Genomic DNA, 14658 nt, shown 5'->3' with positions numbered 1-14658 from the left:
ACATCACTACTATAGTGTAGGGTGGTATTTGAAAAAGGTTACAAAGGTTGACTTAAATGGCATTATTTCACTTTCAGCCCTAGCCTTTCACACAATGTAATCCACAATAGTCCTCAATTGAGACCATACTACTATAAAAAGAGGGATGGACACAAGTCATTTTCTGCTGATATTAACTATTTCTATAGCCTATGCAACTGCAGAGAACACCCTGATGAGACACTACTGATATTACCCTCAATCTCAAGTACTAACAGGGATGGATTTATTCACTTACTTCATAGCAGTTATAAAAAAGCCTTCTAAGCCTTGAACCCACTTGAGAGTAGAAGTCTGGCTCATGCATATGTGAACGTCACTTTATGATTTGATTCACAGTTGAACGTGAATTGACTGCTAGTGAAAGAAGCACACTCTGAGTGATGCAGACCTCATGTCTCTGGCATTTTGGCATATAATGATTCACTTGCACGTTAAAGTCTCCACACCATGCTGTAGACCTGAGGTCAAAAAATGCAGCTTTTGATTTGATCCATGGATAAATCAAGTGTCATTCAATGGAAAGGGGAAAGTGCCAGTGCCACCCTAGGGGCCAGCGACTATCCCTGGTTGCTGCCACCATTTCCCTACTCAAGTATTCAAAAAAGGCAGAAGTAGTAATTGAAATCAATGGTTCTTTTAGGTTTTCCTGGAAGAAACTAAGCTTTTCCTTTGCAACTGTAGTCAAACAAGGGTACTGTTCCTTTTTGAGAAAAGTAATGGTATAATACTCACACTAACCTGTAGATAAATTGATCCAGATTTTTAACTAAAATTTCTAGGTTTATAAATGAGCATAAAGGGTAATCACCAAGTGATAGTAGAACTATTTTTAAGGTTAAGAGCAAGCAACGCAGTATACCTGCACAAACTGCAACCAGATTATTTTGCCAATTTCTCTGATGTTCAAACATAGCACATTCAGTGACATAATCTTCAACCTTTCAATATCAGTTTCTGCCTTTAGAACTCTCAGCTATTTCCCTCCACATCAAACCAAGCTAGAACATTTGCGGCAGCTACTGACTTGCAAATACTGTATGTCTAAAAAGCCAATACAAATTTTTCCTTCACACTCTTAACAAGGAACTATGCATGAATTTGCTTCTTTGACCCCCTCACTATGTCCCTGACAATTGCCATCAAAGAAAAATAATCCATAAGAAGAAAAAGACAACTCTAGCAGTACTACTTGTTAAGATCTGCTTTCGATAAAGCCATGACTCAGTTGCAGGTCATGACTCAACAGTTGAGGGCCCATTTGGTAAGGCACTCATCTGAGAAAAGTGGAAAAGGGTAAATTCAGACAAAAAATGAACTTTCTTAATAGTGTTAAGACAAGGTCACCATCTACAACATTGCATGTACTAAACAGTGGACAGCATTCCAGAGAGATTGTTATCCTACTTGTTTAATAGGTTGGAACTATAAATAGGATTGCACTCATAAAGCTTCCTGCCAATTCCTAAACATTTGACACACACACATACCCCGTGCACCCTAAAAACCCACCCTTGAGTGTTAGCAGTATGAAAAGTGGTGAGGTAAGCTTCCATCGTAGAGTCAGAGTGAGGAAGTTGGTGGAAATATTTTTTAACTATCAAACTGCAGTGTTCAATAATATCAAATCCAACCAATTATTTTTATTGATATATATTAGCGTTCAGCCCATAAACTGTCTAACTGGTGACAGGCCACACAAAATGGAGAGACACAGTCCATCCTTGAAGCAGGATTCCAAAACTGCAGATATGTTAACACCTTTGTTCCAGATAGACACACCTATTACAACCTTTAAAATTGAAAGCATGTTGAGAGCACTGAAGTGGCTACAGGGTTACTAGCCTTTCAGTGCATTGATCCATCATCAAAAGAGGCTAATTCCTATATGCTAGGAATTAAACTAGTGTCACTGTCCTTTTGTTTAAATTCTGGGGAAATTTAAGGAAGAAAAATGTACATGGGGTGAAACTATATTAACTAATTGCATGCTAAAACTATATTAACTAATTCATGGTAAAGAAAACCAAGAAGCCAAGATGGTTGTCTGCTGAGACACTGGAAGTAGCCCAAGAAAGAAGGCAAAAGGAAACAGTGATGGGGGAGATATGCCCAATTAAATGCACAATTCCAGAAGAGAGAAGGAACTATTTTTAAACAAGCAATGCATTGAAGTGGAAGAAGACAATAGAATACGAAGGACAAAAGATCTCTTCCAGAAAATCAGAAACATCTGAGGTAAATTTCAGGCAAAAATGGGCATAAGCAAAAACAAAGATGGCAAGGCCCTAACAGAAGCTGAAGAGATCAAGAAAAGGTGGTGATAATATACAGAAGATCTGTATAGGAAGGATAATAATATCATGGATAGCTTTGACGGTGTGGTAAGTGAATTAGAACCAGACATCCTGAGGAGTGAGGTTGAATGGGCCTTAACAAGCATTGCTAATAACAAGGCAGCAGGAGATGATGGTATCCTAGCTGAGTAGTTTAAAATCTTCAAAGATAATGCTGCCAAGGTGATGCATGCCATATGCCAGCAAATATGGAAAACATAAGAATGGCCATCAGATTGGGGGAAAAAAATCAATTTATATCCCCATACCAAAAAAGGGAAACGCTAAAGAATGCTCAAACTTTCGTACAGTGGCACTTATTTCACATGCCAGTAAGGTAATGCTCAAGATCCTGCAAGGCAGACTCCAGCAATACATGGTGCGAGAGTTCCCAGATGTACAAGCTGGGTTTAGAAAAAGCAGAGGAACGAGAGACCAAATTGCCAATATCCGCTGGATAATGGAGGAAGCCAGGGAGTTTCAGAAAAACATCTATTTCTGCTTTATTGACTATTCTAAAGCCTTCGACTGTGTGGATCATAATAAATTGTGGCAAGTTCTTGGTGGTATGGGGTTACCAAGTCACCTTGTCTGTCTCCTGGGAAATCTGTATAAAGACCAAGCAGCCACAGTAAGAACAGACCACGGAACAACAGACAGGTTCAAGATTGGGAAAGGTGTACGGCAGGGCCGTATACGTTCACCCTACCTATTCAATTTGTACGCAGAACACATGCAATGTGCAGGGCTTGATGAATCCAAGGCTGGAGTTAAAATTGTTGGAAGAAACATTAACAACCTCAGATACGCAGATGCTACCACTCTGATGGCTGAAAGTGAGGAGGAGCTGAGGAGCCTTATCACCAAGGTGAAAGAAGAAAGTGCAAAAGCTGGGTTGCAGTTAAACATCAAGAAAACCAAGATTATGGCAACCAAACTGATTGATAACTGGCAAACAGAAGGAGAAATTGTGGAGGCAGTGACAGACTTTACATTTCTAGGCGCGAAGATCACTGCAGATTCAGACTGCAGCCAGGAAATCAGAAGACGTTTACTTCTTGAGAGGAGAGCAATGGCCAACCTCGATAAAATAGTGAAGAGCAGAGACATCACACTGGCAAAGAATGTCCGCATAGTTAAAGCAATGGTATTCCCATAGTAATAGTATTCCCCTATGGATGCGAGAGCTGGACCATAAGGAAGGCAGAGCAAAGGAAGATAGATGTTTTTGAACTGTGGTGTTGGAGGAAAATCCTGAGAGTGCCTTGGACCACAAGAAGATCAAACCAGTCTATACTCCAGGAAGTAATGCCCGGCTGCTCACTGGAGGGAAGGATATTAGAGACAAAGATGAAATATTTTGGCCACATCATGAGAAGACAGGAAAGCTTGGAAAAGATCATGATGCTGGAGAAAATGGAAGGAAAAAGGAAGAGAGGCCAACCAAGCGTAAGATGGATGGATGGTATGCTTGAAGTGACTGGCTTGACCCTGAAGGAACTGGGGGTGGTGACGGCCAACAGGGTGCTCTGGCATGGACTGGTCCATGAGGTCACGAAGAGTCGGAAACAACTGAATGAATAAACAACAACAACATGGTAAAGCTTACTTTCTTTATTGAAGATTATTACTGGTTATTAACATCGTCTGACTACTGTATTCATCTCTGGCTAAACTAAGTTGCTCAAGTTTTATATATCTAATGCCAGAAAACCTGAATCACAATGATTTTATTCCATTCTTGATTTTCCTACAGCAAGCAACCTTCTATTCTGCTCAGAACCCACCAAATAGAAACTTTAAACACAGAAGAATATGTTCTTCCTAAAAGTCTCTGTGCACTGAGATTGTGAGGCAACTCTTTATGCAAAATTAGAACCTCACTGCACCTTAATATACAACTTAATATACTGAGACAAAAATGGAAGCTTCTTCACTATGTTTTTCTTAAACTTTCTGCTTTGATTGCTGACTGCCTTGGGGAATGCTTTTTGAGATGGAGAGGCAGGATAGAAATAGTTCCAGAAAATGTTTATAAAATACTTTTATAAAGAAAATTGACATACCCTAACTCCCATTTCAGTTGGGAGCAGTTAAGGCATCTCCTTTTCTCCTGACATAGCATAGCTGTCTATACATCATTCCAGACTAGAAACAATTCCGAATCAATATACCAATGTCTCAACTAGGAGGGTGAATAATCAAGCTCACCCTTTCATCATGTCAGAAGGGGAGCTAGCAAAAATGATGAGCCAAAGACTTCCATCTGGAATTCAAAAAGCCCAAGCCCAAAGTTTAGTCAAAGCTTGAAACTTTTGGCATTATACTTTCTGGGAGGAACCACAAGAGTCCTAAAAAGTCTCACCTCTTTTCTCACAAGAAAGGGGAGGCAAAGGCACTTTTGTTTGGACTTTCCCTGAAGCATATGATCATCAAGTACCCATTGTGTGCAGAGATGTAATTTCCTGACATGATTCCATACTTCCACTTTAGCTCTGAGCTAAAGAGGAGATAAAGGTACAGCCCGAAAGACTCACAGCAACCCAAAGGTATGTGAGTTTGCTGAATGCCAAATAGATGCTTCAAGATTAGATTGCACACTGGATGTAGAGAAAGAACAAGCCTGCGATCCATAAACTATTGGGGAGTAGAGAGTGATCCTTGTGTGTACCTCGCAGAGTCCAAACTTCGCTAGACTGTTGACAGCAGCGAAAAGAGGATCTTAAGCACAGCTTGAGATCACCTGTTTTACAAGCATAGTTTAAAATACCATTTTATGAACAACAACCAATAAAGGAACATTTTATCACATACACATCATCAGAATCACTATCATCATCATAGGCTATCACTCATGGCCAAGTACGACTGTCTTCCAAGGGTAGACTCTTGGCGGTGAGTCAGTAAGTAAAAGTAGAGATCTATACTGGATCCTCATGGTAATAATAATAATAATAATAATAATAATAATAATAATAATAATAATAATAGAGCTGACAGCTGGCACAACAAAACATTGCATGGAAAGTTCCTTGACAAAATTGAAGGAAAAGCTGATAAGGAGAAGACCTGGCTATGGCTCACGAATGGGACCCTGAAGAAGGAGACAGAAGGCCTGATCCTTGCAGCCCAGGAGCAAGCCATCAGAACAAATGCAATTAAGGCCAAGATCGAAAAATCAGCTGATGACCCAAAATGCAGACTCTGCAAGGAAGCTGACGAAACCATTGATCATGTCCTCAGCTGCTGTAAGAAAATCGCACAGACAGACTACAAACAGAGACACAACTATGTGGCCCAAATGATTCATTGGAACTTATGCCTCAAGTACCACCTCCCAGCAGTAAAGAACTGGTGGGATCACAAACCTGCAAAAGTATTGGAGAATGAGCACGCAAAGATACTGTGGGACTTCCGAATCCAGACTGACAAAGTTCTAGAACACAACACACCAGACATCACAGTTGTGGAAAGGAAAACGGCTTGGATCATTGATGTTGCCATCCCAGGTGACAGTCGCATTGACGAAAAACAACAGGAAAAACTCAGCCGCTATCAGGACCTCAAGATTGAACTTCAAAGACTCTGGCAGAAACCAGTGCAGGTAGTCCCGGTGGTGATCGGCACATTGGGTACCGTGCCAAAAGATCTCAGCCGGCATTTGGAAACAATAGACATTGACAAAATTACGATCTGCCAACTGCAAAAGGCCACCCTACTGGGATCTGCGCGCATCATCCGAAAATACATCACACAGTCCTAGACACTTAGGAAGTGTTTGACTTGTGATTTTGTGATACGAAATCCAGCATATCTATCTTGTTTGCTGTGTCATAATAAAATAATAATAATAATAATAACTTTATTTTTATATCCCGCTCCCATCTCCCCAGAGGGACTCGGGGCGGCTCACATGGGGACAAGCCCAGTTCCAAAATACAATAAAATACAGCATAATTAAATCAATGTAAACCAGGTAAAATAGTATAATCATACCAACCAGCATAAAATATGACATAAAACATAAAACATTCACAATGAGGACATGTATTTCCAGATGAAAAGCAGTCCTGACATGGGTTTACTTGACGCACCTTCCTCGTGGCATGTTTCTCCTTCTATTTGTGCCTCTTCAAAATCCATATTCTTGTTTTCAGAGTGTTGCTCCTTATTTCAGAGTGTTGCTCCTGCGGAGCCCTCTCAGCCCAGTAATAGCAAATTTCTACATGGAACACTTTGAAAAACAAGCCCTAGAAACAGCACCAAAAAAGCCAACTATATGGTTCAGATATGTTGATGACACCTTCACCATTTGGAGCCATGGAGAAGAAGAACTCAGCAAGTTCCTGGATCACCTCAATAGCATCCACCCAAACATCCAATTCACCATGGAAAAAGAAAAGGAAGGAAAACTGCCATTTCTAGATGTTCTGGTCATCCACAAACCCAATCAACAATTGGGCCAAACAGTTTACAAAAAACCTACAAACACGGATAGATACCTTCATAAAAATTCCAACCATCACCCAAGTCAAAAAAAAAAAAAAGCACAATCAAAGCCCCAACAGACCATGCACAAAGAATCTGCGAACCTCACTTTCTCCAAGATAAACTAAACCACCTAAACTGGGCTCTCCAGGCCAATTGATACTCCACCACAGACAACAGAAGAACTGTAAGGCCAAGAACAAGCCATGAGAGAAAAGACAAAGATCCACCCAGAGGAAAAGTGTTCTTACCATACATCAAAGGAACCACTTACCGCATAGGCAAACTGATGAAGAAACACAACCTACAAACTATCTACAGACCTACTAAGAAAATCCAACAAATGCTTTGTTCAGCGAAGGACAAGACGGATCCTCTCACCTCTGCAGGAGTCTACCTATACCATGCAGCTGTGGACAAGGAACATGAAAGGCACTCCGGCCAACTCAGCCAGTAAAGTCAGCCATAGCAGATCACTTCATGAACCACCATGGACACAGTATGGTATTTGAGAACACAGAAATGCTGGATCACTCCAACAACTATCATGTCAGACTACACAGAGAAGCCACTGAAATCCACAAGCATGTGGACAATATCAACAGAAAGGACGAAACCATGAAAATGAACAAAATCTGGCTACCAGTATTAAAAAAACTCCAAAATCAGAACAGTAAATAAAGAGCAACACTCTGAAAACAGAAGAATTCCAGACATGAATCAATCAGGGGCAGCTAATGAATCTGAACAAAGGATTCCCCCAGGCCAGGATATGAAGCTTGGAAGGCCATTTAATGCTAATCAAAGTGATTAATTACAACATTCACACTGGCCTCCAAAAGAAAAGAGTTCTTTCCCCCACCCTGGACCTTCCACCAATATATAAACTTTCCTTGCTTAGTTTCTCCATATATCTCACAACCTCTGAGAACGCCTGCCATAGATGTGGGCGAAACGTCAGGAGAGAATACTTCTGGAACATGGCCATACAGCCCGGAAAACACACAACAACCCTGTGATTCCGGCCATGAAAGCCTTCAACAACAAATGTTCTTTTCAACATTAAATTAGGGTATAAAACAAGACAATAGACAAGACAAACATGGAGAACACGTGAAAATTAGGAAAAAGAAACCTCTTTTCATGTAACACTTTGCCCAACTGTCTGTTATATGCTGGTGAAACATAAAAAATGTTCCTTGATTAACCTTTTTAGCTCTGGAAAAATGTCAGCTACTCAACAGTTCATAGGAGTATTTCTGTTTCTCCCTAATTCTGGTTGCTGGAGGGAAGAAATGATTTAAAAATGCAAGCAGGAGAAGGCTAGATATAGGAAGAGTCCTCTAGATCACCTCTAAATTTATAACCTGAGACCAGTCTCAGCAGGATGATATTGTCCTCGGTTTCTTACCTGGACACTAAAGGCCATCTGCTTGGGAAGGAATAAAATAATCACAGCTGGACAAAAGACTCAAAGCAGAAATAGAAAGGAAAAAAGGTAGGGGTTCAAGCCAACTATGATCATTCTGCCTAAATAAGTTTGTGAGCAGATTATCTGCTTTTACAAATATCTATCTTTTGTCTAAAGGATTCTGAGATTCTCATGTTTTCCAAATACATTGATAGAATTTGAAAGCCTTTGTCACATCCTTAACACATTCAAAATATTTTTGAATTCACACTGAAGTAGAAAACTCCTGAACAGTCTCATGGCAAAGTTGTAAGGCATCTGTTGATTCTAGATCTCTCTAGAATGAATAACTATTGACCAGAGTCAAACATCTAAATTTTGGTAAATTCTTTAAACAAGGTATCAGAGCACATGGTAACCTCCCACCTTTGAGGATTCCTGGATGAAACTATTTAGAACCATTTAAGTCTGGTTTCAGGCCTTGTTGTAGAAACAGATGATTTTGGTCTCCTTGTTAAGAACCAGACAGGAAAACGATCCCTGTTTGATCTGCTGAACCTCTCTGCAGTTTTTGATACAATTAATCATGGTATCTTTCTGGCCCGCCTCACTGGAATGAAACCAGGGGCGCTATTTTGCAATAGTTTTGTTCTCTCTTGGAAAGTTTATTCCAGAAGACAGTGAGACATAATTCCTATTCAAAGTTATTAAGGTCTATGGGTTCCTCAAGGCTCTGCTTTATCTTGCATGCCATTCACCATTTACATGAAATTGTTAGGATAAGTTGGTCCAGAGGTTTAGAGTTCAGTGCTTCCAATACGAAGATGGCACTGAACAATATTTACTCCTTTCCACCTAACTCCAAAAAGGCTGTTTCCATTCTAAACCAGTAGCTGGCATCAGGAAGAGAACTGGGTAACGGAGAACAAAATGAAACTTACGACGCTTCCAGACATCACAAAATTGCAGGTTTTAAATAGAGGACAAAAAAAATCCTGTGAGTGTAGGGATATACAGTGATGCGAATATGCACATTTTACAGCCAGAATCAGAATAAAAAAGGACCTTTTACCCAGTGTTTTTAGTCAGTTGCAGCGAATCAGCACAGGTTTACCGCTAATGTCATGTAGCCATCCCTTTTAACCCAGTAACTTCCGTTTTTTAGGTGCTGTGTAGATGGGCCCTTAATCTAGGCAAGAGAGGTGCTTCTTATCAGCTGAAAGACGGATCGGGAGATAGGAACAGAGCCTTTGCTACATGGAGTTACACTTCCTCTGAAGATGCAGGCTCGCCATTTGGCTATATTCCAGGATCCCACCTTGAATTGGGTTTCCATGGTAGCCAGGAGTGCTTTTGCACACGTAATACTAATACACCAACTATGGTGTTCTTGGGGATGTCTGATCTGCCTCTGTGAAAAATGTCAAAGGATAGACAACAAAGAGAGAGCCCATTCCAAACTTCCTACAGAGTGAGTTCCAGAAACTATGAACAGCCACTGAGGAGGCTCTTCCTTGTTTCCCCATCCATCATACCTCCCTCCTTGTCACTTTCTGCACACAATTCAAAATGCTGGTTATGATCTATAAAGTCCTATTTGGTATAGGTTCAAGCTATGTAACAGACCATATTCAAGAGGAGCACCCAAACCTCCTGATGAAGAGCTTCAGAAGCAGGAAATAAAAATATACATCAATTGTGCAATTTGTTTTCATTGATGCAAACCCTGTTTGTTTGTATATTTTTAAACACAACAAAATCTCAAAAGCATTCAAAAGCTCACAAGCAAAGAGAATTATTAGTTAACTGATACTCGGTTAGATCATCAAACAGGTATTTACCACTCCAATGACGCGAGGAATAGAACCAATGGGGTTGGCATGGATATCTATGCTACGATAATATGAAAATTGATAAAGATTTTGGAAACCACTTTGTGAGGTCATCTTTGATTAAAATATGGGCAAAATATAAAAGACATCTATATGAGAAAACGCCACTCTGGCTTTCCTCTTTAGAAGCCAACCAACGTAGATTACTGGGCTGGAATAATTGGCCAACATATAAAGAAATCATAAAAAAAACAAACTTAGTGTCTGGAAATATAGGTATTAAAGAATTAGAGGAAATCCAAAAAAAACATAAGAACATATCCTGGTTTCAGTATCATCAAATAAAAGAAAGCTATAATAGAGATAAAGAAATTGGTTTCAATTTGAGTAATAATTTCTGGGACAATATACTCCAGAAAAACAAGAAAATTGGTAACGATTCTATATAATAAACTAATAGAATGGAATACAGAATGAGAAATAGTCAAGGAATCAATGATAAAATGGTCTAGGAATATAGGTAGACCTATAACAATGGACGAATGGGAAAATATTTGGAATAAAAAAATAAAATATTGCTATTCAATTGACTTGAAAGAAAATTGGCTAAAAACCATCCACAGATGGTATTTAACCCCCCAAAAATTGGGACCCAATCCGGGAGTCAAATTTTGACCCCCATCCCCACTCTTTCCCTAGCCTTTCCTAGTTTTCTCCCAATCCAGAACCCTACCCTGACCCACACGAGACATCCCTCCACACCCCTAAACCCATGATAGGGCTACCCCCTTCCCTATTCCTTACCCCTCCCATACCCACCTACCTCGACTTTCCCACCCCATCCGTTCCTTTAGATAGATTAATGCAATAATGGAAAAAAATTCTTAATAAAGATTATTTTTTTAAAAAAAGGTATTTACCTTTTTTGCCACATGAATATCAAAAAACGGTTTGTGACGAACACTGAAAGGTTCTTTTGCTTTGTCAATTTGCCCATTCTTAATTTTATCATGCCGTGGGAATATAATTTCTTTTTCGATACATGCCAGACGAATGTTAAAATCGCAGTCTCCAACTGGTTGTCCCTGTAAAGTCAAAATAACAAAATTCCACATTATTTAATGTATTTGTAACATCTAAATTATATGCATAAAAGTCTGACTAGACAATGATCTGCAGCTAAAAATATTACTATTTTAAATGTAACAAAATTGAAATCTGAAAGGAGTACAGTCCTCTTACCCTAAGTTGGAAATATGTAACTCACTTAAACACCCTAAGTTGGAAATATGTAACACTTAAAAGAGCCACTTTAATTTTTTTTATTTATTCAAGGTTTGTGGATTTTCAAAATATTTAATTATCAATGCTTTTTCTATGGTAGCATATACACATTTTTGCACTCTTAACTGGCAGCAGAAAATTGCTTCACATTTTCTTTTAGCCCTAACTTCTCTATGTAATACTTACCAGGGAAGCATCATTAAATGAGTCAATATCACAACCTCTCTTGGTTTCATATATGTATTCACATTCTCAATTGTGAAGGTATGCTTCAAAAATAATGGCTATACATTGTGACTGAATAATTGTATAGAATAATATTGTAGTAGAGCTTACATCTCCCTTAACTTGTATGGGCATTGAATTGTTGCCGTTATTGTAAGCCGCCCTGAGTCCCTTCGGGTGACAAGGGCGGGATATAAATGTGAGAAATAAATAATAATAAATAAATATCTGAAAGTTTAAAAAAAATCAAAATATTCCAAAACATAAACTTTTTGCCACCAGTGAACCACTTTGCCTTCAGGGAAAGTGGCTAGGCACATGTCTAGCACTGGGTGAGTTTTCCCCCAAATAGTCTTATTGGGGGAAAGAGAACACGGGAAAGGTGGGAAGGCCCTGCTTACATAAAGCTCCTGTTAAAAGAAAGCTCGCCTAGTGGCTTTTATGCTTGCTCTCTGCCCAGTGTGGCAAGGGGGCATCCTAGAAATGCATTTCTCCCAACCCTTATTCACCACATATATGCAAATACAAATTCTAAAATCCAAACAAATCCAAAAAATGTCTGGCCTGAAGCATTTTGAATAAGGGAAACCCAACCTGCAATTGAGTAAACAAAAAGCAAGGCAGTGAGCTTATTTTTTTAAGAGATATATTTTCCCCTTTCTTAGTTCTATACCAAACACACTATAGGACACTGGCTTTCAGCTCCATTCTTCTAGAATGCACTGTCAGCTAATAGATTGCATCCAGTAAAGCCTTTCAAATAATGGAAAGAGCTTCTGTTTGCACAAGGCACCACACATTTCACCAGTCTTTGCACCACCACAGGCACACACGACAGTCAGCTATCTGCCCCTCCCCACCAACTCATTGGTCCAAACAGTTTGGTAGGGGAGAATCTTTGGAATTGTATGGAATATGAAAAAAATACTAAGCAAAAAGCAAATGTTGCTGACTTCAACAAAAGGAAATGCTTTACTTTTGTGAAAAGTCTGAATAGCATTCTCTATACTTTTCAGCTAGATTTTACAAGAATAATCACAAAGAAAAGGCTATTGATGTGCTGCTGAGAGTTATTGATGCACTACACTGAGTGAGAACTTGTAAAATCATGGCCTGGAAGAAAACTGACTGAATAATTTACTCAAGAGCATACACCCACTCACGTTATGCCTATAAGACATACACTTGCCTTAATATGTTCAGCCAAAGCAAAGCATATGCCACAACTGTCTTAACTTTAAATTACTCGGAAACCAAATTTCAAGCTTGACAACCAGCTATAGCTTTCTAGAATAATCATCTTAATAAATCTGCAAACCTTCAAGGAAGCTAAATGTTTTATGTGAAATTGTATGGAACTATTGCTTTAATTATGTGTTTTAAAACAGGTGTTTCTATGTTACAAATCAGCAGAAGTAGACCTTGAGTAATTGGTAGATCTCTGGGTTGTTTGTAAAACCCACTTAGGCTCACAAACGTTTAACAAACGGGGGGAAATGACTCCACGTTTTACCCTACATTTCCTGTTGAAATGAAGGACAACAGAATAATCAAGAACAGATTACTAGGTGAAAGGTTTCTATGCTCTATTTATTCCCCCTGGTATTCCAAGCAAATTAGAAGATTCTGGATTCTTAAATTTTAAGTGTATGTCTTTTGCAAATGGGCTCTGGTCCATGTGTCTCAGCATTCATGCAAAAAAGCAAAGCATGTTCAAAGGTTTGTTGCCAGGACTGAAGAAGGGCTTCTCCAAAACTAGACTTGAGATTTCCTGAATTTTTTCAGCATCACAACAGCTCAAGAACTGTTTCCCTGCTATGCCTAGGAACTGAACAAAGCCACTGTTGCCAGCAAAAGGCAAAGAGGCAGCATGTTGGAAAACTTAATGCTCGATTAGTAAAGCCTTTGGTCTTATCCAGCATGGCTTCTACTATAGTCCCAATAAAACACTCTCTTTCACCTTTTCTCTCTCATACATATAAACACAATGAAAAAAATTAAAAATGAACCAAACTCTGAACTTGACAAAAAGACCAATATGAGTGCAGCTATACCTCAGTTAAGGAAGTAAATGCGCTTCTGAACCTTGCTTCTTTGACAGAATCTTTCGTACCAGAGGGAGAAATAATATGGAAAGAATAGTGATAGGTTCCTCCACCAAGACCAATTCAACATGTTTCAGCAAACTTTTAATTCAAAATTAAATGAAATTTTGCATGAGTAAACATAAACATTTTGACTCTTCTTGAAACTATTTGAAAACATCTTCCAACATCTTTCTTATGATCACAAGATAACGTATTTCTTATGATTTCCATTTTGGGAGTGGAACATAAAGATCTATGGTTTTTCAACATGTCAGTATAGCCAACCAGGCAGGATAGTCTGCTTTCCCCTTTTCCTTCTGCTTTGCTCTTCTCCCAAGTGCAGAAATGGATCCTGGAGGCAGTTTTCTGGTTGAATACAAGCACACTCAGATACAGTAGCATCACCTTGAACAAATTCTCATTCTTTTCCAGGTCAAGCTTTATTGCATTGTTGACTGCAAGTCTACTTTTCTCCAAACCATCCTTCACCATCCTCCCCATTATTCTGCCAAGAAAGAAAGGAAGGAAGGACGGAGGGAAGGAGGAAAGAAAGAGCAAGCCTACAGCAAGACAGAAGACCCAACAAATGGATAGGAGGTTGGGCACAAAAAGAATTTGGAAAAAGTTGCTTCATTTTAATTGCGGTCTGCCTGTATTGTACTGCTACTACATTTATAGTTGCAGTTGTCTAAAATAATCTATTCTAGTTGGGCAAAGTACAGCCTGTATACATGTGTTTGGTGGTACCTGAAGACCAACAAAAAATATTGCCTCCAAAACGCTCTCTTGGAGGGGGATATTTGGAGAAAATACCTACCAATTTAGACCTAAGACAGACTTCTGTTCATTCTCTCATTTCTAAGCACTTTTTCCTGAGCTTGAATATTGAAAATTTATTTATTTATTTATTTACAGTATTTATATTCTGCCCTTCTCACCTCGAAGGGGACTCAGGG

The 14658-nt window shown here is 39.1% G+C and overlaps 1 protein-coding gene across 2 annotated transcripts in view; it reads right to left on the bottom strand.

The window, feature by feature from the left end:
- rngtt (RNA guanylyltransferase and 5'-phosphatase) overlaps window positions 1–14658 on the bottom strand; it is a 271599-nt gene that overhangs the window by 144903 nt on the left and 112038 nt on the right. For both annotated transcript variants that reach the window (XM_062980844.1, XM_008119536.3), the window contains exon 11: window positions 11027–11191. In XM_062980844.1, coding sequence (XP_062836914.1) covers window positions 11027–11191 — 165 coding nt within the window. The remainder of the gene's footprint in view (window positions 1–11026; window positions 11192–14658) is intronic.

The sequence above is a fragment of the Anolis carolinensis genome, chromosome 1, assembly GCF_035594765.1.
Source record: "Anolis carolinensis isolate JA03-04 chromosome 1, rAnoCar3.1.pri, whole genome shotgun sequence".
NCBI classification, from domain to species: domain Eukaryota; kingdom Metazoa; phylum Chordata; class Lepidosauria; order Squamata; family Dactyloidae; genus Anolis; species Anolis carolinensis.
This window is presented reverse-complemented; position numbering and strand designations above follow the sequence as displayed.